This window comes from Dryobates pubescens, chromosome Z (genome assembly GCF_014839835.1).
Source record: "Dryobates pubescens isolate bDryPub1 chromosome Z, bDryPub1.pri, whole genome shotgun sequence".
Lineage (NCBI taxonomy): Eukaryota > Metazoa > Chordata > Aves > Piciformes > Picidae > Dryobates > Dryobates pubescens.
Genome location: NC_071657.1, coordinates 28,949,670 through 28,977,221, shown reverse-complemented (window position 1 = coordinate 28,977,221; position 27,552 = coordinate 28,949,670). Strand labels below are relative to the sequence as shown.

The 27,552-nt window shown below is 38.8% G+C and overlaps 1 protein-coding gene across 2 annotated transcripts in view; it reads left to right on the top strand.

The window, feature by feature from the left end:
* The window catches only part of PTCH1 (patched 1), a 65,629-nt gene that overhangs the window by 12,978 nt on the left and 25,099 nt on the right, over positions 1 to 27,552 (top strand). For both annotated transcript variants that reach the window (XM_054178280.1, XM_054178281.1), the window contains exons 3-13: positions 9,778 to 9,967; positions 11,294 to 11,363; positions 11,477 to 11,568; positions 13,067 to 13,265; positions 14,947 to 15,068; positions 16,384 to 16,531; positions 17,255 to 17,386; positions 17,670 to 17,825; positions 18,445 to 18,543; positions 19,865 to 19,990; positions 26,759 to 26,877. In XM_054178280.1, coding sequence (XP_054034255.1) covers positions 9,778 to 9,967; positions 11,294 to 11,363; positions 11,477 to 11,568; positions 13,067 to 13,265; positions 14,947 to 15,068; positions 16,384 to 16,531; positions 17,255 to 17,386; positions 17,670 to 17,825; positions 18,445 to 18,543; positions 19,865 to 19,990; positions 26,759 to 26,877 — 1,453 coding nt within the window. The remainder of the gene's footprint in view (positions 1 to 9,777; positions 9,968 to 11,293; positions 11,364 to 11,476; positions 11,569 to 13,066; positions 13,266 to 14,946; positions 15,069 to 16,383; positions 16,532 to 17,254; positions 17,387 to 17,669; positions 17,826 to 18,444; positions 18,544 to 19,864; positions 19,991 to 26,758; positions 26,878 to 27,552) is intronic.

The window sequence follows — 27,552 nt, the reverse complement described above, 5'->3', positions numbered from 1 at the left end:
GCATTATATGTAATAACAGCTGAACAATCTTCAAGCTCCATGACGGGTGTGAGACTATGTGCCAAAAGTTCTTCTGTGGTTTTGTGTGTGGGTTGCTACACTTATTCCCCAGGTTCTTCCCACCTCCTAAACCACTAAATTCTTTATAAATTAAAAATGACTAATACAAGTTTTTTGTTTTAAGGGAGTGCAGCATTGAAGAATACACATCTTTTTAAGCAGCTGATGGGGAAATCTGTAAATCTCCTTGTTGCTATAAATTGTTCATTCATATATTTCACTTTTTTTTCCCCTTCCCTTTTGTATTTTTTTGTAGTCGGTTATATAGAGTGGTGGTGTTGACAGAATACAGTTCACACCACACTGACCTTGTGATGAAACTTCCTCACAGCCGCAGGGGGTCCTTATGAATCAGACCCTAATCCAGCTAATCCCGCTCGCAACAAAATCATGAAAGTGGCTCCCAGCGATGCGTGTTTCCCTGCACAGATGCGGCGGGAAGGAGCGGCGTTGGGAACACATCAGAGAGCCGTTCCTGGGGGCGCGGGTCTGCCGCGGGGCCCGGCCCCGCCGAGAGGCCGGTGCAGGGAGGGACAGGCCGGCGACGCTGCGCCGAGCCCTGAGACAATGAATGAGGGAAGGAAAAGAAAGGAGTTCCCGTTGAGCCTGAGGCGGGAGGCGCTGCAGGTGTCACCTAAAGTCACCTCCGTCTGCCGGTGTGCCCGCGCTGGCGGCAGGAGCGGATCTTTGCCATTCTTGGAGCTTCTAGTAATGGCTCATCCAAACGGAGAGCAGACCACTGTTGCAGTCGTGCACTTGGCAGTGAACTGAAATTACCTGCGTGACCAGAGCAGCCAGAGGTAGAGCATGAAGGTTGTGTTGTGGGATGCGCTTGGTCATTTGTGCAGCTTTCTTTCCCTGCTGTTTCTGCTTTAGAACATATTTGGCCACATGGTCATGCTTTTGGAGTAACTGATGGGAATTTCTGATTGCACCCCGCACGAAGCGAAATGCACAGGGTGCGAACAGCAAGCAAACTATGAAAAATGGGCTTCCTGACATGCAGCACTGTCTTGGGAGCTGGTGGCAAGTAAGAAATATCGAAATGGGGGGAGCTGTGACAGGCAGCGGGTTTGGTGCTGGGGAGAGAGCTGACCTGACCTGATTGTGTCCAACAGTGAGAGCAGTTCTGCTTCAGTGCAAAGCCATTCAGAAGGAAGCTTCTTAGGCAACAACAGATGGTATAGCAAGCAGCTGCTAGGGAATACTTGAAAGAAACTGTACCCTGTTTCATAACATGTTAATTCCTTTGATTTTTCTGTGTGTTACTTTTGCAGTCTGCAAAAAGCACTAAGGAAATAGTAACCCCTTGAAAGTTCATGGTGAAAAGTTTTTTAATGGCTGTTTGCTGCTGCTTAAAAAAATTGCATTCAAATTTTGTGCTACTCAGTGTACCGATGAAATGTGTGCTATCCCAGGAGTTCACATGAATAGACTTAAAAATGCTGCTTATAATCACACAGGAAAACAATTACGTATTTGAGAAAAGGGTACTGAGCTTAAATGAAAAGTTGGGCCTAGAGGAAAGCTGTGGAGCAATACAGCAAATTGCTTTTAACACACTACCCAGCACAAGCTCTTATTCAAGTTAAAGTAACTTAAAACAATTATATTCATCTGTTTTGAAATCCTTAGGTTTAGACCTTGAAGCCTCAATACATACTCCTCTCAGCAGAACTCCTGGAAACTTAGTCACTTTCATGTACAGTTGGTGATTCGGGCCTGTTACAGAGTGAGCTCAAGTGTTTCCTTAAATTACCAAAAAATAAAAATTCAGCTTTGCTCCTCAGCAGGTTTAAGCTGCTACATGACCATAAAATGTTGGAGAGTTGCAATAGTCTGTACTAGCTGCTTATTCTCCCTGCAGGCCATCTCCTTGAGTTTCTAGGAGAAAGCAGAGTCTAGAATTCTTTATTCCTTTGCTACTTCAGCCAGAAAATTCAATACTTGGACTTCTCCACCAGAAGCAGTGACTTAGTTCTGACCTGAAGATACCAAATATTTTGAAGAAAGGATAGTTTGCTCTCTGTGCCCATTCATTTGTCAGTCTTTGTTGGGATGGGCAGCAAGGATGACAATTGTGAAGGTGGTTTTTTTATAGTATGGACACCTGCCCACTAAGAAATGGACCAAGTCATTTCACATAAGCTAGCAAACAGCTGTCAGATGGTAAACAACTTGTGATCACTATTGTTCCTGGCTGGATTAGAACCAGTGACCTAGAGGTGAACAGCTCATATCCTGTTACCAAGGACATGTGTTGAAGCTCACTAAGTGGCTATGTTTAATTGGAAAGTTTTAATTGCATATACCAGCTTTGTATATAATTGTACATTTTGAAGCTGCTTGTGTGGAGAATTTTTTCAGTTTGTGCTGTTCAGTTTGTTTGTTTTGATTTGATTTGTTGTTGTTGTTGTGTTTGTTTTGTTTTTCCTGGGCTTTTCAAGTTTCTCAGTCCAGAGCAGCACCAAGCAAGAAATAGATTTAAAAATAGCTATTTTTTAAATTTTTTTTTTTAGCAATCTGTCTATTGTACTCAGTCAGAAATAGTGTTTTTCTGCCTGTGGGCAATACAAATGCATACATGTAAAATCAGCTTTTATTTATTTTCTTAGAAAGAAAAGTTTTAGCTTCCAAAAATTTCAGGGAAGATTTCCCACTACAAAGAGAGACAGCTGTTGTTGGGCTGTCTTCCTGAGTATGCAGACAGCTTTGTGTCCTTGTCACAGCTCTAAACTTTGTCAAACTGTGACAGACTGAAAAGCCATCTTTGATGTGTTTTTATTTTTGCTATTCATAATCATGTCAGCATTAATGAAAATTTGTAACAGCAACACTGGAGTCATCCCCAGCATATGTGATGAGTAGTGTAACTCATATGATGACTTGGGACATAAAAAGCAATCTTTTGAAGTGCTTTGTTAGTGTTGGAGTTTTTTGTAACTTTTTTTTTTTTTTTTGGCATTTGTAGGCTACAGTCTTTTATCTGCTTTTTCTTTTTCTTGTTTTTGCTTTTCCTATTAAGCAAAAGAGAAGAATCTCATGTTATATAATTCTCAGTGTGACAAGAATGGTTCAGATGGTTACATTCCTTCTAGATTTTCCTAGGATTCAGTGGTACTGGAGAGAGATTGAAGTCAGATTGGTATGCAATGATAGTCTAGACAAAGTGTATTCTTTTGCTGGACATATGATGGGGTAGAAGTGTAGAGTGTCCACCTGCATGTTGGGAGGGGAGATGGTAGGGTGCAGACTGTCTTAACCTGGGCAGATGGAACCAGATGTGAGCTTTACCAGCACACATATGTGTATTCAACAGAGTAAGTGCTGTGAGAAAACCTAGATACAGCATGGAATTTCTGGCTGCTTGTAGACCAGTGCTAGCATAGATCATGTCTAATTACATGATAAAGATGATAATTTTTCATTGAGCTGTTGCACAGCCCATTGAACGACCGTGTAATCCCTTTAGAACAGCTTACCACTGTGTTCTAGCACTTGTAAGATCATAATTTCTCAATGGATGGTTGTTTTTGTGGTTTGTGTTTGTTTGGTTTTGGGTTTTTGGTAGTTGAATTTCAGTCACTCCCTATGAAGTCTTTATTTTGCATAGTAATGTAAACAAACAAAAAAAAGTAATTGCAGGTACCAAAACTTTTTCATAATGTAATCCCAATAGTCTTATGAGAACTATCTTCAGCATCCCTAGAATATCAGATGCATCAACTACATGATAGTGTCTAACAATCAGTAGTTAATAAACTCAGACTAGATGGCATTTAAAAACTTCAAAGTGGACATGCCATTGAGTTCCATTTATTATGCTGACCAAACTGAAATTTCAGTGAAAGTCTTTCGCATTTCCTCCGAGCAATCAAGTTTTGTCCTTGTACACTGCCAATGAGGCCTAGAGAATGAGAATTCTGAGGAAGGTGCTGTCTTCCCTGCTCTTCTGTCAGAGATGCTAACTGATACTGTGTGCAGAAAAACTGTATTGTCAGTGACAAAGAGCAGTGCAGACAAGCCCAAACATCGAAGAGAACTCAAAGATGGAAGTCTCTAGAAAGGAAGCTTTGTATCTAAAGGCCATGGTTTTTTTCTGTGCCTAGTAAATGGCAGGATAATCTTTATATCTGCCAGAGAACTTCAACTTCTTAGCTCCATCTCATTATAGGAGGTTTCAATCCTGAGTGAGCAGTGCTTGACTGCTATGGTTTGTTCTCATGAAGTCTGTTCTCTTGCACTAGTGTCATTAGGTACTTCTGCTCTGTGGCATGTTTGACCACTTAAATCCTGGCATGCAATTAGGACAAGGGAGACAAAGCTTTAGCTGTTTGGCATCGTAATGGACTGAAACCAGTTTCATTGTGTAGTTTTTGAGTCACACCTGTACATGCATGTGATAGAGATACACATGGGAACAGTGCAAGGGAGAGACTAGGTGAGGAAGTGGAGCACAAGGAAACTCTTAGCAGCAATCAAATTTGAGGGAGATAGGCTGTCTCCCTCAGGATGTGTTCTGGTTGGTAAAGATTGAGACTTTAGTGAACACATTGGGGTATTTGTCTTTGTTTTTATATGTTTACTCAGTCATAAAGGGTTTTTACTTTCTACTTCTTGGCTTCAGAGTGCAGAGGTTGCCTACTTAGGCTATTGCTCAATCCTTAATGTAAGTATTTTAAAGGGGTACATGTCTGGTTTATCAAAAAGAGGTCAGTGTATTTTGAAGGGATGTTTGTATGAGGTGTCAATGACTTCTAGGGTTACGATTTTGTAGCTTTGAGTTGTCGCTGTCAAAAGGTTGGCCATGTAGTGCTCTAACGCTATATAATTACAGTTACAGAAAGATAATGGAAACAACTTTAGACCCATAGACTTCAGAAGGGAGATTTTCCAGAAATTTTAGCTCCATTTATGCGCCTCAAGTTTATGACAGAAGAACTTAGGCCCCAAAACCAGTAGGCATTTCTGGGAGTCTTGGCTTTGGTTTCTCAAAGTCTCTTCTTCACACTGGTAAGCAAGCATTTCCAGCCCAAGTTTTTGACTCTCAGGAATATTCTCTTTTAGGGAAAGCTTGCTCTCTACTAAGCTACTTTTTGGACAGTTGTATGCAGGGTAACTATTGAATTGTTATTAAATGTAGTTCTCAGTCCAAAAAAATTAATAAAACCTCTGGCTATGTGATGCAGTTCCAGTACCTTGAAATGGAACATTGTAAGATATTCTGAAAAAGAAGTATTTCAAGCCTTTTGAGCCACTGGACAGTTAATTGACAAGCAGTGATTTTTGGCTGTCACTCACTGCTTGATATAGGATCAATCTCTTAGTGTAGCAGAGATCAAACTTAGTCCTGAGTTTACTCAACGTGGAAAGGATTGCAGTTCCCAGTGGTGGATTCTGGAGTGTGTCAGTGTAATGCTGCGTAAATTTTGGAGTCTAATTGGTGAGGAAGGTGTAGCTAAGGCTGTGACATTCACAGTAGAAATGAGCACTTGACCTGAATGAGTAAGTAACTTTAAAATTGGTGGTAAGTCAGTGGAAGAACATCTCTCAGATACATGCTAATGAAAACAAATATGGTTTCACTCATATGACATTGGAAGGTACACCAGTGTTGTTGAAATGTACAGCAAAGGCAAGCAGTTTTGTTTTTCGTGGTGCTTCCACTTAAGGCTCACTGAAGCATTTTAACATGTCATGCCTGAAACACGGGGACAGTGAACCCAGTGCTTTGGTAATGGTATCTAGAGCCTTTCACCTGCAGGTCATGGGTTCAGGTTTGCCTCAAGTGAAGGATGACTAAAACTTGTTATCACCCTGACAGCTGTTCATTGATGTCAAGGGAGGGGAAAACGGTGGTTCTTACATAGTTCTTAGCAATACACCATCCATACTGGTGATTATGTCTCTTTTTGGCCTCTTCAGAAGGGCATAGAATTTAGTACCTTAAGCAGTTTCTGCTCAAATCAGTGGAGAAATTGAGGATTTTATAAGCAGCAGCATGTGTCATAGTGTGAGATACTGACTTACCTAAGGCAGATCTCGCATGTTCTGGCAAAGAGCTGTGAGGGAAGCCTGTGGATATAAGGGAGAAAGGAAAGGAGAAAGCACTTCATCTGGAAAAAACAGCTTTTTAGCAGGAACTGATACTTGGCAACAAAGATGCTGTAAGTTAAACAGTCTCATGTTAAACACTGGTCTTCAAACACATTCTTAAGAATTAGAAACTGATACATTAAGTAAGAAATAGTGCCAGGACAATGGTGTCACTACTTTGGGTGTTATTCCTGATTCTGTTGTTGTTTTGGTGTGTTTTGTTTTTTGTTTTGTTTTGTTTTTTCCCCCCACTTTGTTATCTATATTTTGCAGATGGCATAGTATCTCATTTCCAGTAGACAGAAACACAGAATCTGATAACATTGCTGGAAGTACGGTGTACAACTGCTGTGTTGTGTTACCACCATCCATGAGGCAATGTACCAATCTGTTTTTTAAATCAGTGTTTTGTGCCACCAACTCATCTAGCCACTAAATCGTAAGGAATCATGTAATAAAGGACTCAAATGCCATCAAATGGATTTTGATGTATCAGGGGAAAAGGAGAGCAATGTGTGGATTTTGTCACCAGAATATTAAAGCAGAAGGGTTCTTACATATGGAATATGCCATGCATATAATTTGAGTTGGTAGCATTTCAAGTATAACATATTGTCATCAAATACAAGAAAATAGAGTCCATAAAGGAAAACCACAGAACCAAAGGCATTTTGTTCATTGGTCATGTTTTCTATTACATAATCTGTCCTATAGTGTGGAAATCCTATGATGACTATAACGCTTTTTCTTCTTCTTTTTTTTTTTTTTTTTTTTCCCCCTTAAAAGTGTTGAGGAATGACTTTCTGCAGTGTGCATAGTGTTGCATATCTTCAGCACAGTGAGGCCAGAGACTTCAAGCACATTTCAGTGACGTTTTTAGTTTCTCTCCTAGGTTTTCACACTAGCTATGGATTACTGGGGGAGGAGAAAACAACAAGAACACTGCATTTTTAAAAAGTAAATATTTAGCTGGTTGTGGTGGTAGTGGAGGCATAAGATCTCTGGGTATAGCAACCTTCAGTGATCTTTGAAAACTTCTAATTAAAATAAATGAAAACACAACTGGTAGAAACTTTTTTTTTTAAACTTTCTTTTTGTCCTTTATTGCTTCTGATATGTTGAAAGGCCACTTAAGGTATCTACTTCCTTCTGGTTTATCTGTATGTTTTCACATAGCCTGACTTTGGCAGTCAGAATTTTCCTCTACAGTCTATATTTGTAGTTTCTTATATTTGTGTATTATGTTTTATAAAATATCTACATGTGCCTGTGAAGTTACCTTTATTTAGCTGGAGAAACATACATAATGGAGCCGTCAAATAAATAATTAAATGGTGTAGTGCCCTAAGAAGAATGCAGAGCAGATCCTTGGCTTTCTCAAACATGTTCCTGCCTTCTTGGGTGGTTCTGCTATTCCTGTTTGAATGTTAAAAGGAAAAAAAAATCCAGCTTCTGTTTTGATGACTGCCTTGTGTGATGCAGTTTTGATTAGCTAAATCTGCCTTGTTCAATGAATTTAATGTGATTTGACAGGTCCTTGATTAGGAAGCATTCATTTGTGTTGATAGTAAGCAGTTGGTCACTTTCAGCAAAGATAGGAAAGCTGCCCTTTGTCTTGCATGAAGTATGATTTATTGATTCAAGTTGTGGTTAAATTCAAAAAGAAAGTGTGGGCAAAATGGGAGTGGATATAGTGCCAGGAGAAGTTTATGGTAAACTCCATAGTCTTCTCAAAGTAGGGCTTTTATTCTCTTGACTGTTGTTAAGACACAGAAAAGAGGGAGAGAAAGATTTTATCTTTGGAAGCACTTGCAGTGTAAAGGACTGTAAAAGAAAATTCTGGTTCTAAGACATATGCATTAGGATAAGTGATCCTGTATCCCCACCTTGTATTCCTGTAAAATGAAGCAACATTTATTAATGTATCATAGATTATTGGTTGGTGGAGAAAGACAGCAGTGAGCATGAATGCAAGTCTGATGAATGAAAGTATTTTCAGGGTTTCACAATTGATAAAAATTAACAATAGCTTTTTGTAACCATGCTTATGTAGTCTCGCTGAGTGTGTCTTCTCTCACTGCATGAAGAGAGAGATTAAGAATTTATAAAGGGGCTCTAGGTAAGGAAGTTGTACTTTTTAGATTTTTTTTTAAAATTTTTTTTTCTTACTGCAATCTGGTTTTACTTGGTGTGAAGGAGGTAATGCCACAAGAGATGGGCTGGAGAAAAACTGACTGTGTTGGGGAAGCACTTACTTCTCCAAAGAGTTCTTGAACTAGAAAATAAGCAATGCTTTGTGCCAGAATGACTGTATGGTTTAGTTGTTGAGGGTTTCACTCTGACATCTTTATCCCTGCAGGGGCCCAGCTTCTTGCCTGGTGGTCCTTTTAGCCCCAGGGGGTTATGGGTGGGTTGAGGACCCAAGTGATTGAAAAAGTATGTCCCTGTTAAGGCTTTATACTGTCATCTCCCACAGTCCCAACTGGCTATAGATCAGTCTTACATTATGTGGCCTAGGAAGAGGTAGATGGACACGCCTGATTTCTGTTCACGCTGTTGCAGAACTAAACTTTGGCAGTAATTCAGATCACCAGTGCCAAGCTAGCTAGGACTGACAAAAGTATAACAAATTAGACCAGGTCTCTAGCTTGGACTTAACAGAGCAATAAAGGTAATAAATTGTAAGAGATGAGAACAACATGGTGGTGGTATTTTTGTCCTCCTCATCTGGATGTGGTCTTGATTCAGTTAATGGTCTGACTTAATTGATCCTGAACCCACATGCATTTGTTTTGAGACACTACAGGGGAGGTTATGCAAAGTATATGAGCTTTAGCTGAATGGTTTTTTATAAGGGGGAAGATAATTTTCTGTTCTTATGTAATGCTTTCTGGCAAGGCAGATTGAATATGGCTCCCTCTAGAGCCTGTCGACTTTGCAGTCGCTCTTTGCTTTTGCTTTTATTTTTTTTTCTTTTTATCCTCCCACCATGTTTTAATGTGGAGCATACTGTTCAGCTCATGTGGGTCCGGAAACATGTGATCTCCTCTGTCACCACATGTTGTGCAGGTACAGGAGCACTAGGGTTGATTAGCTGCAGACAGTCCTTTCTGCTACATTCAAAACTGGATCTCTTTATGTGAACTTGGTATTCTTTCTTTTTTATGTAAGGCTCAAATACTCATGTTCACTTACTCTTTTCCTTCTCCCTTTTTTTCAGATAAAGAGAAACACTCTTCTGCTGCCTTTGCCAAATTGTTTAGAAGAGTGTAAATTAAAGCCATTTATCTTTAAATGTGCTATTGAACCAGACTGTTTATACAAGTGTAAGAAATTGTAATGTAGTATTTGGTCTGGTCTGCAAGGAAAAAGTTTTATTTCTTCGTTCTTAAAAAAACCCCAAACACATAGCATATTTGTGATAATGTAAAAAAAAAGCTGTTTGAGGGTCCAGTTAAAGCACCAATACTTCAATGGTATTTTAATGAGGAATGTGTGATGAGTTTGAGACAGAACAGTTCATGCACATGGTCAAGTTTTTCTTACTGAAAACTACTTATCAAGTGAATCCAGAATAAGCAGTTAGTGGCTAATACAAAGCTGTTGATATTTATTCATCAGTTGGTGGACGAGTTAGTCGGGAGTTAAATTATACACGGCAGAAGATTGGAGAAGAGGCCATGTTTAATCCCCAGCTCATGATCCAGACTCCACAGGAAGATGGTGCTAATGTACTTACAACAGAAGCACTCCGACAGCACCTTGACTCTGCGCTTCAGGCCAGCAGAGTACATGTCTATATGTACAACAGGTAAGGAGAAAAGCAAGTCTTCTTCACCTGGAACAGCTAAAAAGTGCTTCCCTCCCTGTATTTTTGAATGATTAGTACTTCAGAGCCTTTCTCTTAGAACTGCATTTAGATTTGAATGTCACTAGTTCCTGGTATTTGACGCCATGGCATGATAGCAGTGACAATTTGGCTTTTAACAAACAAGATGGGGTAAATGGTGCTGGAAGTGATTCTGAGAGTGTTGTCTAACATAAAAATGATAAATGTGCACTTTAGGAAAAATACCAACTTTGGGCTAGTGAGATATCTTTCTGAAAAGTGATTCCTCCAAGGTTACTACTTACACAATGATGTGTCTAGGGGTGCTGCCTTCTAGGTATGAAAACCCCTGACTTTGACGCATCCATTGGATGTGCTGAAAAGATGTACTGAGAGAATTAATGTGAAGGCTCAGGTTTTCTTTACTCAGCTTCTGCCTTGTTTAAGGTGTTAGAAATCATGGCAGTGGAAGTTGTAATGTAGCTGAAAAATAAATGCAGAATCCCTAAATACTGAATTTCTGCTTAGCCTGGAGAAGAGGAAGCTCAGGGAAGACCTTATTGCTGTCTATGACTACCTGAAGGGAGGTTGTAGCCAGGTGGGGGTTGGTCTCTTCTCCCAGGCTACCAGCACCAGAACAAGAGGACACAGACTCAAGCTGTGCCAGGGGAGGTTTAGGCTGGATGTTAGGAAGAAGTTCTTCACAGAAAGAGTGATTTGCCATTGGAGTGAGCTGCCCAGGGAGGTGGTGGAGTCACCATCACTGGAGGTGTTTAGGAAGAGACTGGCTGGGGCACTTAGTGCCATGGCTTAGTTGATTAGATGGTGTTGGGTGATTGGTTGGACTTGATGATCTCAAAGGTCTTTTCCACTCTGCTCTACTCACGAATATTCTAGTTCCCTGAGCTGGAGTTGTCTTCTCTGTCATTTGTGTCAGTGAGTGATACCTTAAAGCACAAGCGATCTCATTTGTGCAGGGGTGGATTTTTGTCCCTTTAGCATGTGTTGACTAGCCTGTACATCCAAAATCAAATCCATTTTTATAATGAGTTTTGCAGAGTATGTGAGAGTAAGTGAAACAAATTCTGTATAAATAACTGAAATGAATTCTAGTCTGTAATTACAAAAAGAAAGGCCTGTGATCTTTTTGAGAGATGTAGTCTATCTATGCTGAATAATACTTGCTTTTCTGTTATGGGCTGTGCCAGTATATGTGTCTGAATGACAGCTACAAATGTCTGTTACTTTTAAAAAATAATTTTGGTAGCTGTACAAGAAAAAAAAAATTGTTCTTTATATTTCTTGCAGACAATGGAAATTGGAACATTTATGCTACAAATCAGGAGAACTCATCACAGAAGCAGGTTACATGGACCAGGTATTTGTAGCAGGCATTTAATTACAAAGATTTGTGTATTCTTATCATTCACCTTCTACTGCTGTGGTTATATTCCAGTATAACTGTGTTTTTTCCCTTTCTGATTTTGGCAGATCATAGAATATCTTTATCCTTGCTTAATTATTACTCCTTTGGACTGCTTTTGGGAAGGAGCAAAGCTACAGTCAGGAACTGCCTACCTATTGTAAGCATATTTTTTTAGTAACTTTCTGATCTGACTCAGTTATAAAACTGCATGGTTTTCAGTTGCACTCCCATTGTTTATTCAGGTTAAAGTTCAGCCAGAAAACTACAAAGTGTAGTGTCTCTACAGAAAATATGCATGGATTTTTTTTTCATTGAACACAAATTTTGCTGTTTCTAAGAGATGGTTTGTAGACATTGATTTCAATCCTATGTTATTTTTGCTGTTCTGCTGGCATGCAGAATGAATTGTAAGTTCTGAGTTTAAGCTTCAAAAATTTGTTTTGTTTTGTTTGTTTTTTTTTTAACTTGTTTCTGATGTGCAATGTGTGTTGTTTGTTTTTTACCATTTAAAAAACCCCAAACCACCATAAAACTCAACAAAACAACAACAAAAACCAACAGCCAACAACAGAAATCACCCCATACAGAAACACCAAAGAAAAAAAACCCAAACACATTGCTCGGAATTATATTCCTAAGAAAATGTATGGGGTTAAATCTCAAAACTTTTCCTAAGGAATGGAGAACAAATCATTTGCTCATGAGATCATTAAAGAATCCATGTAATATCTTTTATGAGTGGTTTCTCACAGTTTACAAGTGTGATACTACATGCCCTGAATCCTTTAAAGAGTTAATTGTTAATCTGCGCAGGCATTTTCTATTAATTATGCAAGAGTTAACATTTGAGTTATTGTTTCTGTCCTGGTTTGCATCCCTCTGTAAAAGCAATTTGCAATGGGCATCTCCTAACCTTTGGTGTACAGTTTTAGATGGGGGAATAAGGAGGTTGTGTTTTCTGGCTGGGAGATTTGGAAGAATGACTTAAGCCTAGTTAAGCAGATACAGTGTGGTTTGAACCACAGAATAAGGCAGCCAAAAGCCTTTCTAGTCTGTTAACAAATTCAGAAGTGGGGGGTGGGAGACATGACAGTAATAGTGATGACAGCCATGGTATCAGGAAAGCTTAATGGTTGATACTCAAGCTGCCAGAACATTTGAAGGAGCCCAGTATTGTTATAGGTAAGCAAAGATCATCTACATTGATTGAATACATTTGCAAGATGATTATTAGACTAGCAAGAAGTGATCTGGTACTATGAGAAGAGCTTTCTTTCCTCAGCCCCCTCTTTTCCCCTCCCCACCCCAATGCTTTGAAGCAACTCTTGTTTGGTTTTTTGTTACTTAGATGCATGATGATTTGTTTTGCTTTTCTTGTAAATAGGAAGTATTTTTAACCTGTATTATACAGTAATTTTGTAAGAAATTATATTTATCTTAGAACTGCAACTGAACAGCAAGAAAAGTACATTAAAAAAATCTAACTAAAATATACCTTACATTTTATGAAGCAGCCTTGCCAGAATGTGATTTAACTTGTAGCAGAAAACAACTCTATTGTTTGTACAAGTACGAATTTTAAAAGTTTGTTTCTTTCACTACTTGTTTTTTTTTTCTTTTGTGGGTGTGTCATTTTCTCTTGGTTTCTCTTGCAGAGGGAAGCCTCCTTTGCAGTGGATCAACTTTGACCCTTTAGAATTCTTGGAAGAGTTAAAGAAAATAAACTACCAAGTGGAGAGCTGGGAAGAAATGCTGAATAAAGCGGAGGTTGGTCATGGTTATATGGACCGACCCTGCCTGAATCCTGCTGATGCTGATTGCCCAATCACAGCTCCTAATAAAAATTCCACCAAAGTACGTTTGCTTGCCCCTTTGTATATCTTTTCAAGGAGGGGAAGGGTAGGAGGGGAGGTCAGAGAGAAGAGGGTACCATTTTTTTTTCAAGCAATAGTTCATATTTGTTATGGAATTTATTGAATAATTAATTAAGATATGCCAAATGGATAGGAATAAACATATTAATAACTTTGTATTAATATGAAAAAATTGCCAAAATGCATCAAATAGGTTCAATGTACAGTCAGACTATATTTTTACAGTGGGAATGTACAGTATTCAGGAAAATATAACAATTTTAATTATTTTGAGCAAACCAGTAGGAATAGTAGGGAAAGAGAGAATCCCCCGGAGTAAAATGGCGCTCAACCACAGCAGGGGGAGACTCGACAAGAACCATTAAGCCAAAGAGCAATGAATTAATTACTCACAGCTGGTTCCACCCAAGTGGGGAGTGCTGCTGCTGTGTACTAGCTGTTCAGGCTTTTGGGGCACTCTTGCATGCCAGGCACATCTGGTTGCTGGCAGAAAATGCCACGTGGGGTCGGGGCTGGTCTGGCTTCAGCAGCTATTTTATGGTGCTATCACAAAGGGCACTTGGCTTTCCTGGGTAAACTGAGGAACAGCAAAATTCTAGTTGCAAGGGAAAGTGAGGCTTGGCTCCGGCTCCTAAGCTCATGGCTTCTCTAGATTGCAGTGGGTAGGCTTGTGGCTTTATCCCAGGCTCTGGACTGGACAACTCAAGAAGAGACAACTTGAGGCAACTTAAAGCAAGGCAAGGTCCAAGGCAAAGCAGGTTCAAGCAAGGCAAGGTGACTAGAAATTGTCCTGTGTATATATATATATATACACACACATATATAGCCTGAGATTCAATTGGGCCAATAGAGCAACTGAAGCCAGCATATAGTTACCCAATGAAAAGGGGTTCTCCCAGGCTGTGGCCTTAAAAGGCAGAAACGTAGGCCTGGACAGGCAGGAACAGTGGCTGGTACACGTACCCCAGAAGTAGACTTATTTATCAGGTACACATGGTCCTGTCCCCTTAGTTCCTTTTCCTGTGTTCCCCTGACTGTCTGCAGGAAGGAGAGGTGAGAGGGAGACCATGTCTGGACACATCAGGGTTTGTCTGGATTTGTTCTGGGCCTCGTTGGGCCCTATCATGACAATATTCTTGAGTGATACAATTTTACTTTTGCTGTTATATGCTATTAGCCCACAGTCACAAACTTTCCCTCTCATTCAATGATGCAATACTTAGTTCCACCTATTTAGAGTTGAGAGTATGGCTGTCAGCTTCTGGCTGGGTGTGACAGAGCGGTTGATGTTCGATTTCAGCAAAGTTGATGCCTCAGACAGATGTAGCCACTGCCATAATACAGCTGCTGCTGTATATTCACACAGCAGAGCATTCCTTCAACTAGTGCCAGTTCTGCTTATGTTTGTGAAGATCTGAAGTCATGAGCCTCAGTTTTGTATGTCCTTTTATCAGCCAAAGCAGACTTTGGAGAAATTGTCTGGTCATCGAGTGTCTGTCTGAATTGTTCAAATGGATTTGTTGGAACACATTTCTCTTTTTTTGAGATGTCCTAGGTTGTCTTTAATATCTATTATTCTAGTATAGCCCGCGCTGAACTAGGGTATGAGTTTGTCTGAGGTTGTGAAACTGATTAATTGCTTTTTTTATAACTTTTTCTAGCCTCTTGATGTAGCCCTTGTTTTGAGTGGTGGATGCTATGGACTGTCAAAAAAATACATGCATTGGCAGGAGGAGTTGATTATAGGTGGTACAGTCAAGAACGGCTCTGGTAAACTTGTCAGGTAAAAAAATGTGTGAAGAAAATGTTGAAGTTTGTTGTTGTTCGAGTATGGGTTTTGAGGCATGGGAATCATGCAAAATTGTCCTCCAATTGTGCAAAATATACTGCCTTTCATGTCTATTATGAATCTCAGGAGGATGTGTCTCAGGAGAACAGAATTTAAAAGGATTAGGGAATTGTTTAAATTAGAAGAGGTGTCATTGCTTCATGCTTCTAAATTCAGAATGATACTGTGCATTGCTCAGCAAGAAGGCTTTTCCTGGAAACTTTGTTGTTTAGAATGTGCATATAAAGCATTAAACAGTACTTAAAGTACTGAATACCTTTGATCATGTTTTGAAATATGAGGAAAGGAAAAATGATAAAAAATAATTTGGATAATGTGCTCACTCATGTGACTTCTCTCAGAATTCCAAAATATCGACTACTGAACTTTTTGTTCAGGATCACTATAGAGAAAAATCTTTATCTTAATGTCCCTACATCTTGAGTACAGTTGTGAGTGACAAAACAGACCTCTTTCTATTCGACTTCTTGAAGAATTCATTAAATGTAGGAATTCAGTGGAGGAAAAAAAACCCTGAAATAAAGCTGTTGTAGAAAATGTAGGCCGTGCTAAGCTAAATCATGGTTCTTCTGTATTAAATATGGATAACTTTTACTAGACCCTTTAATAATAATTTTGATGTTTTTCACATTCACACTAAACATTGGTAAGTCTTTCAACAACCAGCCAAATAATATATTCCTAGTGAAAATGAAAATAGTTCATTAAGCTTCTAAAACTGATGGATAGAGTTGCATGCTATGGAAATTCAGGATGGATACTTACTGACTTTGTGCCCTCACAGCTTGTGGAGCATCAGCAGTTCAATCTGGCATTTTTCTACAATGAATGAGAAAGAGCAAGGTCTTCAAATGACAAATGTTCAACAGCATTTACAAAACCTTGCAGAAACAACTATTCCTGTGCCATCCTTACAGTAACCTTATCAGTCAGTCGCAATCTGTATAACTGATTTGTAGGGTTGCATTCTTCACTTCTGAAACCAATCCTGTTGAAACTAATGGCTAAAATCTTAACTTCAGTGAAACCAGATTTTGCCCTAATACAGCATAGACTAATACAGCTGCACCAGATACACAGCAGAATAATTCTGCTCTGTTCAATTTTAGTGCAAACATGTGCCCTATAAAATCAAGAATTCTTGCGAGCTCCTGTTAAGGTCTCATTTGGGACTTGATACCATGAAAATAATTTCCTGAAAATGCTCATTTTATGTCTCTTCCTGCTCTCCTTTCTCTCCATGTCACAGTGCCCAGGCTTTGCAAACCATGTTTCAGTTAATGACTCCTAAACAAATGTATGAGCACTTCAAGGGGTATGAATATGTTTCACATATCAACTGGAATGAAGATAAGGCAGCAGCGATTCTGGAAGCCTGGCAAAGGATGTATGTTGAGGTAAAATTGAAAATAACCTATATACACTACAAAGTCCTGTTAAGATCCACTGCTTTCTGTTGTTGCTTTTTACAGTATTTCTTCAAGGAAGATGCTTAAACCAGAACTTTCCAGTTAAGAACCTGCTTGATTTTTCACTTAGGAGAAGCCATGAAAGTTTTGCTCTTTGCTGTCTGGGACATTTCTGCTTTGCTGGGGCTGAGAAGGATTTTAAAAGCTTTTCATTGGTGTGGTTATTCTCAAGGTATCTGGAAAACATTAGCCAGCCATTGGCTGCTCTCCCAGCAGCAGCCTAGGTGGGGAGACTATGTGACAGTGCTTGGCTTCCCTGTCCCAAGCTCTCACCTCTGTGTCAATGCTTCTGATCTCTTCAAATGGCTGCACGGGAAAGGAGGAGCACACTGCAGACATTGCTGGCCCTAAAGGCAATACTAGGACTGCAGTAAATCCATGGTGGAGTTATGGGAAGAGGCTTCACGTTAAATGTTTAGAATAGGCTGAGAATGCAGTAGCGTTTCCTGAAGGATTCAAATTCTTGTCTGATAAGAAGTACCTTGCAAGAAATAATTACCAAAGACATATGTGTAGCATCAGTATATCTCTGTAGGATGTGGATTTACACAGGCACACCAAGGCAAAAATGGTTGATTTCAGATGTGTGCTGTAGAAGATAGTAATCATTTTTTTCTTCAGTCACACCAAGTTTTATTTTTCTTTTTGTAGGTTGTTCACCAAAGTGTTGCGAAAAATTCTACTCAGAAGGTGCTCTCCTTTACTACGACAACCCTGGATGACATCCTAAAATCATTTTCTGATGTCAGTGCTATCAGAGTAGCTAGTGGCTACTTATTAATGGTAATTATTTTCTCTGGCAGTAGGGCAAGACTTATATACTTGCTTTACTGTTACCTCTCAGTATTCCAGAACATTGTAGGCATATTTAAAATAAATACATCCGTTTGTAAACTTTTGCCTGGGTCTTGTCAACCTGTTCCTCTGTATAACACCTGCGATGTATCTGTTCTGTTGAAAAGGATGTGTATTTTTGGGTCGGGAGAAACAGCTGTTAGTGAAGGATCCGTCATAATATTTTGCCTTTTTTACCTCCCAACTCCTTCTTCCCCTCCCCTTGCTTTAGCTTGCCTACGCCTGTTTAACAATGCTGCGATGGGACTGTGCCAAGTCTCAGGGTGCTGTGGGGCTGGCAGGAGTATTGTTGGTTGCACTCTCAGTGGCTGCAGGATTGGGGCTGTGCTCATTGATTGGAATTTCCTTTAATGCTGCCACAACTCAGGTAATTTCAGAGACACAAGTCTGCTGTTAAGGTACAAATACTTTGTTAGTCAGTGGACACAACTGAATCTTTGAGAGGGAAAAAGCTGCAAAATTCTTTTGACTCTAGATTTTTATCTGTGCCTTTTTGCTGTCTCGCAGCTTATGCTGTTAGAAATTAAGGGATGATGCTGCTAAATGATACTGAAGAAAAAAGGCAGGTACTGCGTGGTTTGTATAATTACTAGATTTTGGACTATTTGTTCTTTCTATGTCCCATTACAAGTGGAAGCATACAGTTTTACATAAGAAGCTGCAGATTTTGTCTTTCCATCTGAATATAGATTCTAAAAAATATTTTGAGTATAACCTGAGTTATTACCAGGTACTCTCTGTCTACTGAAAACTTGAATTGCTTATGGTGAGTTTTTTTGTACCTGCAAATTGTATACTGAAGCTCCTCAGCAGTACTCCAGAATAAAAGTTAATAGCTGTATTGCATCCTTTTGATTTTCATTTTACCCTTGGATTTGTGTACAGTGTAATGTAATAGTTGCTTTAATTAGCCATTTAATGGCTAACTGCATGGCAGATCATAAAACAACCTTCTTGTTTTTCCTTTGTTTTGTTTCTCCCCTAAGGTTTTGCCTTTTCTTGCTCTCGGAGTTGGTGTGGATGATGTTTTCCTTCTGGCACATGCATTTAGTGAAACAGGGCAGAATAAGAGAATTCCATTTGAGGTAATGACTAAGTGGGGATTTGGGGGAAGATAAAACAAAAGGCTTCATACAGGAAAACATGACTGTATTCAGAATTTTAAAAACCTTTCATTTTTTTCTCAATAGTTTTTCCTAGGCTCTGGAAATTCTTATTTTTGTCAAAAGAGGAAATTATGTCAGTGCATGTGATCCTAGAAAGTTTGGGAATTTTCAGTTTTCATTGTTGGGTTTTTGTTGTTGTTTCGCTTTGTTGGTTGGTTTGGGCTTGCTTTATTTTTTGTTTAATAGTGTTTCAGGCTTATTTTGTCTTGATGTTTTAACTTATAGTTGTCATATAAAGGCTAGTTTATGGAATCAAATTCTACCCCAGAATTTCAGGGAAATTAGTAACAAACAAAAGTACAAATCTGACAATTATAGAATGCTTCTAATGGAAGAACACAAATGTTTTAAGCTGAAAAGAACAAAAGCAGGACAACTTAGAAAACAAACATTTCCTTTTATTTGTATCAAGTGTTAACTATTGCTATGTCCTTAAACTTGAATTATTTTGTGTATTTTTTTTACTCTGTTTTTTTTTTTTTTTTCTTTTTTCATGTTTATGATTGACCATAACATTTCAAAGTGTGTTTGCTAATGTTACGAAATTAGAGGTGGTGTCACTTCTGTGATCCCTTCCTTGTATCTACCTTTTTACCTTCAGTCCAAAGTTTTGTATCCAAACTATTTAAAAAAAAAATGTGTATTTGCCCGTAGTCTTTTGTACAAGTGATATTTTCCATGTGCTCTATGCAGCTGGCTTTACATGCAGGCACTACAACCTCACTCTGCTATAACCTCCATATGTTTCAAAATAGCCTGTTGGGTTGGGGAAAGGTCATGGTTTTGTCTTGATATTTTTGAAATTTTTGTGTGTGGTCCCCAGGTTTGGTTTTTTTTTTTTCTTCTGTTACATAGTGATTTGAGATGCATAGCTCCATTATGCCCCTGTGCTGTTAGTATGTGCCTTTTTTGTGTGTCTGAGAACACCAAGTGACTCTGCTGCAGAAAAGACATTGTACTTCATTACAGATGTATTCAATATTATGTCAGTACCCATTTAGTACTGTGTTCTGAAGCTGGAATTAGCTTTGGTACTGTTTTCTGCCCTCAGAGAACTTGTGTCATCTGCCTTTATCCTGAACAGTATACTTAATATATTATTTATTCTGACATGCTTGAAATGCACATTCATTTTCAGAATTTAACTAAAAAAAATTTCACTCTTACTGTGTTACATCTGTAGGATACCAGGACATCAGCTTATTCACTTGATTGTTACAAGATGTCATTTGTTTTGCAGGACAGAACAGGTGAATGTTTGAAGCGAACAGGAGCAAGTGTAGCCCTTACATCTATCAGCAATGTCACTGCTTTCTTTATGGCTGCCTTAATCCCTATTCCTGCTTTACGAGCATTTTCACTCCAGGTAAGTTTGTATGCTGTTCTGTTAGCTCTTACGCATGGTCCTGTCATGGAAAGCCAATATTGATAGCTTTTTGTGGCGGTGTCGAGTATGTTCAGTGCTGCTGCAGTTCACTGAACCAGTATGTGATCACTGCTTACCATAGGCCTAGGTAGTAACTGCTACCTTCAATTGATTCTGCTCTTCCCGTTTCTCATGCCTGGGGTCTCTTGCAGCCTCTTAGCAAGTGAAAGAATATCCTGCCTTATCACAGATAAGTTGAGTGTAAAAGCCAAAATGTATGCAACTAAGCAGAAACAAGTTTCCAGAAAGATTTGCACTATTAAATCAGGAGGATAAGACCTTACTGTATGTAGTATGTAGTAGGAGGAGTTTAATCCTTTCATTCATGTTTGTCCAGTTTGCTCCTCTTAACAACTATATGGCCAAAGTGCAACGACAGCAGCAGATATACATGTGCTATATTATCACCACGGCAGTTTGTACTGTCTTACTCCCACTGTAATTTTAGCAGGCTTTGAGAAACTTATTAAGAATTCTAAATTCCAACTGCTTTGAGAGAAAATGTGGATTATTTGTGCTGAACCGTGTGTTTCTCTATCCATTTCTCTCATTGTCTTGTATTTCTGTATGATAATATACCTTCAGGAAATATTAAGGGTGCTGGAGAAAGCTTTCTTCTAAAAGCAAGAGCTCTTTGAGGAAAGCTTTGAGATTTTCTCCCCTGACAGAAGCAATTTATAGCACTGCCTGACCTTGGTGCAGAGCAAGCAAACTGTACTTTTTCAGTAGTTATTTTCCTTCTGCTGTAGCCTGATGCTCCAGTCATTTTTCATTCTCCTTGAGCCTTCGGCTGCCCAGAGGAAGCAAAGGCTGCAATTTTTCTTAATTCATGTGGCAATTATTGCTGTTTCCAGAGATTTAGTTATGCTTGCATTAAGAAGCTGTAAAATTGCAGGTAAACCGTTTGCAATTGCAGTTACTTTACCAATAAGAATTAATAATTCGTTTACCATTGCCTTCTAAGTAGACAATTTGTTAGTAATTGAGGAATTAAAGGCGCCATTGGTTTTCTGCATTGTTTAGCAGATGTCTTTGGCAACTAAAACTAGATCCTAGTCCTGAATGTTCAGTAGCGTTTAGCTCTGCAGATTTGCCAAAACCTAGATGTGATGTGACAGTGTTGTTGTGTTTTTTTTTCTTCTTATGGCAAAGACCTGTGTCAATGTGTGAAATATTTCTGGAAGAAGTCATTTACGTTTGCCAAACTTGTGGCCCAATTTCAAACGTTCAGTCTGTACCTTAAGCAGCTAACAGGATACTGGAGATCTTCATTAGAAATCAGAGGATAGGATTTTTGTCAGGCTTTATAGTACTTGTGCTTTACAGAAGTTACTTCAGCCAAAATGCATCTTGTAAGATGCAGTCCACAGAGGTAGGCCATTTTGTCCTAATCATGCTACTGAGCTACAAAATTATTTTTATCTGTTTGAATTTTGTGCAGCCTTTCTCTTTTCTCACTTTTCACATCAGGACATGACCAGTTGAATTTGGGATGTATGTGGACACAAGAGCTGTAATTGTTACTGTAGTTTAGGTGTAAGTTAAATACACCTTTCCTAAAGTCTCTCTTTTTTTTTATACTTTTTTTGGCCTTGCTGCCATGCTTAGACTGAGTCACTGAAAGTTCAGAAAACAAAGTCTGCATAGCAAAATGACAAACAAAATGTTTCCAGTAAGATTTCAACATACTTATGTATGAACAAGTTAATATTATTCATAATAAAACATCACAATCAAAGTCCTTTTTAAGGCAGTGATTAATGTGTAATGTATGTGTAGGAACATTTGGGTGTCCAGAAATTAACATTTGAGTTACTCAGTCTTTTCTTATGTGCATCTGTAATTTGTCTTTGCTTGCACATATGCCTACTTATATGTGTATAAGAAGTGATGGAAACATGTACAGAAAAAGGGCATTTGGAGACCTGTAATGGGGGCTTATTGAGCAAGAGCAATATATATAACTTGTATGTTAGGAACCAATAAAATAACATCCTTTGCTGTTAGGCAAAGCCAAGTAATAGATGTTCCTTTCTATCTTCTCCAGGTAAAATAGAAATCAGGTGATTTATTACACCACATTCAGAATCAGAAATCCATGGCAGATTTTGGTGGGTGGTCTGTGTTTATATATGGGTGTCTTTTTGTACAGTCATCTTCTGCTCTTTCCCTCTCACTCAGGCTTGTGCTCTTCATCTTTGATAGCTTCCTAGCAAGACCTAGAAACCGATGAAATACCATATACTTTTCACAGGTTCTGCTGTCTTCTCATCTAGATAGTGATTTTTTAACAGTTGAGCTTAAAAAAATGTTTGCTCTCGGCCTTGTTTTGCTCTTCATTGACTTTTCTTAAGACATTGCAAAGTAATTGTCAAAGTTTCCATAATTTTTGAGGTTCAGTATCTGTAAAACAGCCCAGCTGCAGAGGAGAATAAATGCTTTCCTGAGTCTGAAAGCCAAACTTTTAGTTAGAAACTCAGATTTTGCATATAAATGTTTTCTTCTTTCTCAGCTTCTGTTCTATTCTGCCAGCTAAAGCTGTTCATTGATACCTCTGAGTTCATTTACCTTATGGAACTCAAACACAGCAGCAAGTCTGGTGCTATCTTAGGAGTTTCCTGGGATTAGCTCTTGCAGAGTTTCAAAAATGGAAGTGAGTCCTTTTGAAAGTGAGATTTAAAAAATTAATAGGTACTGTTTTTAGCCCTTTCACAGTGTTTGTGTTTTGTGTTTGGTTTTGGTTTTTTTCTTTCATTTGTGATCCTATTAAGCCCCTTATTTAACTAGTTTTTGGGCTTTGGGATACTGAATATGTCATCCCATACTTGGTCACAAGAATTACCTGTAAGAGCGCTCAGGACTTCCAGGGGTATGTCCTGAGTGTTCAGACACATTTTACTTCTTAAAATTGTTGCAGAGGAGGGGATTAATGGAGAAATCCACTGGAAGTTTTTGAAGCTTGAGTGTAAATGTCATAAACAGAGCACTTTTTTTTTTTTGAGTATAACAGAAGGAAAGCAAGGCAGAGTGCAACTACTGTTGGGCTGAATTCTTTCCTCATACTGTTCTGATACCATTATGGAATAAATCCTGCCCAGGGAAGAGAAGGTACAGCTTTACCAAAATTAATTTAATTCTTCTTGCTTACATCAGAAACTTCCTCCCCTAACAGCAGAGGAGTGGGTGTAGATTCACTAATGAATGGGAGGGGAACTTTTCCCAATAATATTTAGCAGTAACTATTTCCTTCACCTTAAGAATGACTTTTTTTTTTTTTTCCCCCTAAACATAAAAGTGCATTACCAGGTGGTGATGGTGGGTTTGTGGAGAGAAATAATGTACGTTTTTAAGCTCATTCAGTTATCTTGCTCTGCTGAAGTAATTTGTTCCCCTATTTTTATCTACTTCATCTGCTTTTTTCTGCTCCTGAAGAGAATTTAACAAGCAAAATTAAAGCCTAAGGAAAAAGGGGAGGACAAGATGGGGATCCTAGTCTGTACACTGTCAGGAGGGAGTTCCAGGTAGGCAGCAGTAGGGTGGAAGTTTAGCTGACAGCCCTCCTCATCTCTTCGTCACCTCTGGCTATGCAGCATACCAGTTCTCTGTGGGTGGGCTGCCAGAATGGCACATAGCAGCACATGCCTTTAAAGGGGCCCCAGCCTACCAGCCTGGCTTGCGTCTCTCTTGCTGCCTTCAGCACAGACTGCCATTCTTCTGTCTTCGTTAACTGTTGCAGCAGTAATAATATTTGTAGGCTGTGCATTATGAAAAGATGCAAAAAGTGGAGTATGTTTCTCAGGAAGTAAGCAGCATTTTTTTCTGATTAGTGGACTTTTTTTTACTACTCTCTGATGTAATTTCACTGAATGCCTTCATTTTACACCCTTAAGTAGGCCCCATTTTATCCCTTTTAGCAATAAACTTACCCTGTTCATGGAAAAGGTCTGAGGCCCTTTCCTCTCCCATTTGACCATTTGTCTCTAAAGGGGTGAGAGAAGATGCCCTGTCCCCGAAAATCCTAAGCATGCTCTCAGCTTGGATGCTGCTAAAAGATTGCCTGTAGTCGGGAAGCTCTGCTACCGCGTTTTTTTGGTGGTGCTTTTCCATTCAATGTAATTGTTAACAGATTGTGATTTCTCATACATTCCCACTCAAGACCACCAGGTCTCTAGATGGTATTGGTAGGGGAAGCAGTGGCAGATGTGTCTGAGTTACCCCTCAACACTTTTTCCTTTTCTCACCTTATCAAGTCACAGGGTGGTGGGTTTTTATGTATCAGTTCTCATTTTTGTCACAAGAACAATCTTTTCTATATTTAATTGTGACAACTGAGAGCTGTTACTTCCTTGGAATGCTGGGGAGGTGGATGAAGGAAAGGCACTGTGCAATATAGAGTAAGCGTGCTGTTAACCTCTGGGAATCTGTTTAAGTACAAGCCAGAACAGAGGACTGTTTAAAAATATTTAACTTGCAGGGTTAGTACAACACTGGGATGGCACAATGGAAAATCTAGTTCTTCTCATAAAGAAATGCCATGTCCATAGGCAGTTTTACTATATGTTGTTAGATTAGTCTTGAGACTTCTTAAACATCAAATGTGACTATAACTAACTTTAATGGCATTTCTACCATACAGTTAAATAATAGCTTTCAGGTTTAGAGGCATTTCAGGTTCAAAGATACTGTAGTCTACAAAGGGAACTTAAAAGGCATAAAGTATTTGCAGTTCCTGGAGCATGAACAGAGGACTTGTGTTAGTTTTTCAGCCATGGGAAGAATAAGAATTACTGAGTCAGGTCCTAGCTGCTTTTTCAAATCTCAATAAATCTTAGCTGATCCTTGATAGAAGATCTCAGCCTTGTCTGGTTCAACAGGAACAAAATAAGCAGTTGTATGAAATAGGTCCAACAAACAGCTAGTTTGCAACAGCAGATGTTTGTTTTTCTGCCAGATTCAATTAATTCTAGAGACAATCAAACAGAAATTAAAGTCCTGTGTATGACGATACATATGTTCTTGTGTGAATATTTATAAATCCTAAAATAGTCACTGTATCTTTTCTCTCAAAGATGGCTAAATATTAATTTGGTTCGTAAGCAGTAGGTAAATTCTGCTTTAGTAGTTATGTCTACAGAAGACCAGCAGAACCAAAATCTTACTTCAGGCAAGCTGGAAACAACAGAAGAGAAACACCAGTAATAAACACTTTGGTGTGCAATAAATTTATGATTGAAATTACTGGAAAGTACTGACATATCTCATAGTGATTCTCAGGAAAGTAAAAAGAAAATGTATTTTTTTTGTTGTTTCGTTTTGTGATAATTTGGCAGCTTCAAAACTGTAAAAATCAGTGTGTTAGAACTTCTATTTTCACAGATAAACAACACAATTTTTCTTTTCATGTCTAACTGATTTATATTTATTATACAAATAGTAAGATTTTTTTAAACGGCATTTTGCATGTTGCATTTTTGGAGCTGCCTGTCTTGAGACCTGATTTTTCAATGTCAAAACCAGCCACTTCGGTCAGCAATTTCAGTTTTGTAGCCCAGCTTCTGTTCTTTTTTATGACAGTTCTGACCCAAGTGGTTGTTCGTTGGTAAGAGGAGGAGGCACTGGATAGTTTGTGATTTCCTTAACATGCAACTGGGTGGCTACTGTTAATCTCATGGGGAAGACTGAAGGATTTCAAGGTTTTATTCACGTTGTTGATGGCTTAACCACTCTTCTTCTAGTGTCTCTCCTACTCTTTTGGCTATCTTCCAGTCCTATATGTGCCCAAGCTTTCCTTTTGTGATGAGTACCGCTCCTAACAATTTTGTGTTACAAATAAATGCTCTTAATAATAACAATAGATGCTGCGCCACAGATGTTTGTGGACAATCTCTGGGAATCTTAGTGTGGGAAAGGGTTTGAAGTACAGTTTGAAAGGGAGTGGGTGGGGAGGTTGTTTTTTTTCATTACGTAATGTTCACTTTACAAATTAAACCAAGTATTCTTGTTCCAATTTAAGACTGATTTTGTAGACTGGCTCATTGATCAAGTTCTGTTAAACAAATTAATGTGTAGGTTTGATGAATGTGGGATGCGTGATTAATGTTGAATCTTCTTTAAAAGTAATCCCTGATAAACCCAAAATATTGCTCTTTTTAACTAGTCTTTTAAGGAAGTGTTCCAAGTGCATTGTATTTTACTAAATAGAACATATTTTTTAAAAAATGACTTAAACCTTTATTTAATTTCTGATTTAATAATGTGCAGTAATGATACAGTGATACTTAAATTGCTTCAAATCTCTTATATGTGACAAATTCAGCTCTAGTTCCAGATTTGCTTTCACTTCCATCTTTTTTTTTACAGTGAGCCTGTAAATGTGGCAGAATCTCATGCAAAAGTATGATTTGTTGACTCTGTTTTTCCACTTCAAGAATCATTACCACATTTCCAGGCACAGATGTATTAAAATTCTATGAGTTTTCCTATTAGAAGATAATTAACTACAATAGGCCTAATGAGAATGTAAAAGTATATCTCCCAGTTTCCTCAGGGAGGAGCTTGAAAGAATCTGATGGATTGACATGAGAAATGGGTGAATGGATGAGAATTGCAAGGAAGTTTTATCCTTCTTAAAGCTGATACTCTACATGAAGCTTAGTAATGAGATCACTTCTCTGACTGATTTCACCTTTCCTATGGTTGGTCTCTTAGGCCGCAGTCGTGGTAGTGTTCAACTTCGCGATGGTTCTGCTGATTTTTCCTGCTATCCTGAGCATGGACCTTTATCGTCGGGAAGACAGGAGATTAGATATATTCTGCTGTTTCACAAGGTGAGAACATGTGATAGATTGATTTATAAGGTGCATCCTTTTTATGGTCACCAATCAGTGCTACCATTCCTTGCCTGGAGTGGGAGAGCTTCTTTGTGGTGAGGTCAGTATGCCACTGTTACGATTTCATTGCCAGTGGTTGACTTACAATTGCTACCATGCTTTCTACCAGACTAAGAGGAAAACTTAGAATACGCCTGTCTCTCACACACTCTTCCCTTCATTTGTATGTATGTTCATTTTGAGTGCTGGAGGACAACTTTTGGAAAGCAGATAAAAGACCTGTGCTTTAGGAATATCTTCAAGTATTTTTAGAATGTTATGGGGTATTGCAAGGTACCCAGAGCCAGTACTGGAATCTTGGAAGTCTGTTTGTAACACAGTGTACTGAGAAGCCTTGTTTACAGTTAATTGTAGAATGGCTTGAGTTGGAAGGGACCTTGAAGATTATCTAGGTCCATGGGCATGAGTAGTCCACAACTTCTCTGGGCAACCTGTTCCTGCATCTCACCACTCTAACAGTAAAGAACTTCCTGATGTGTAATCTAAATCTAACCTGCTCAAGTGTGAAACCATTGCCCCTTTTTCTGTCACCACATGCCCTTATAAATAGCTCCTCTCCAGCTTTCCTGTAGGCCCCCTTCAGGTACTGAAAGGCTGCTATAAGGTCTCCCT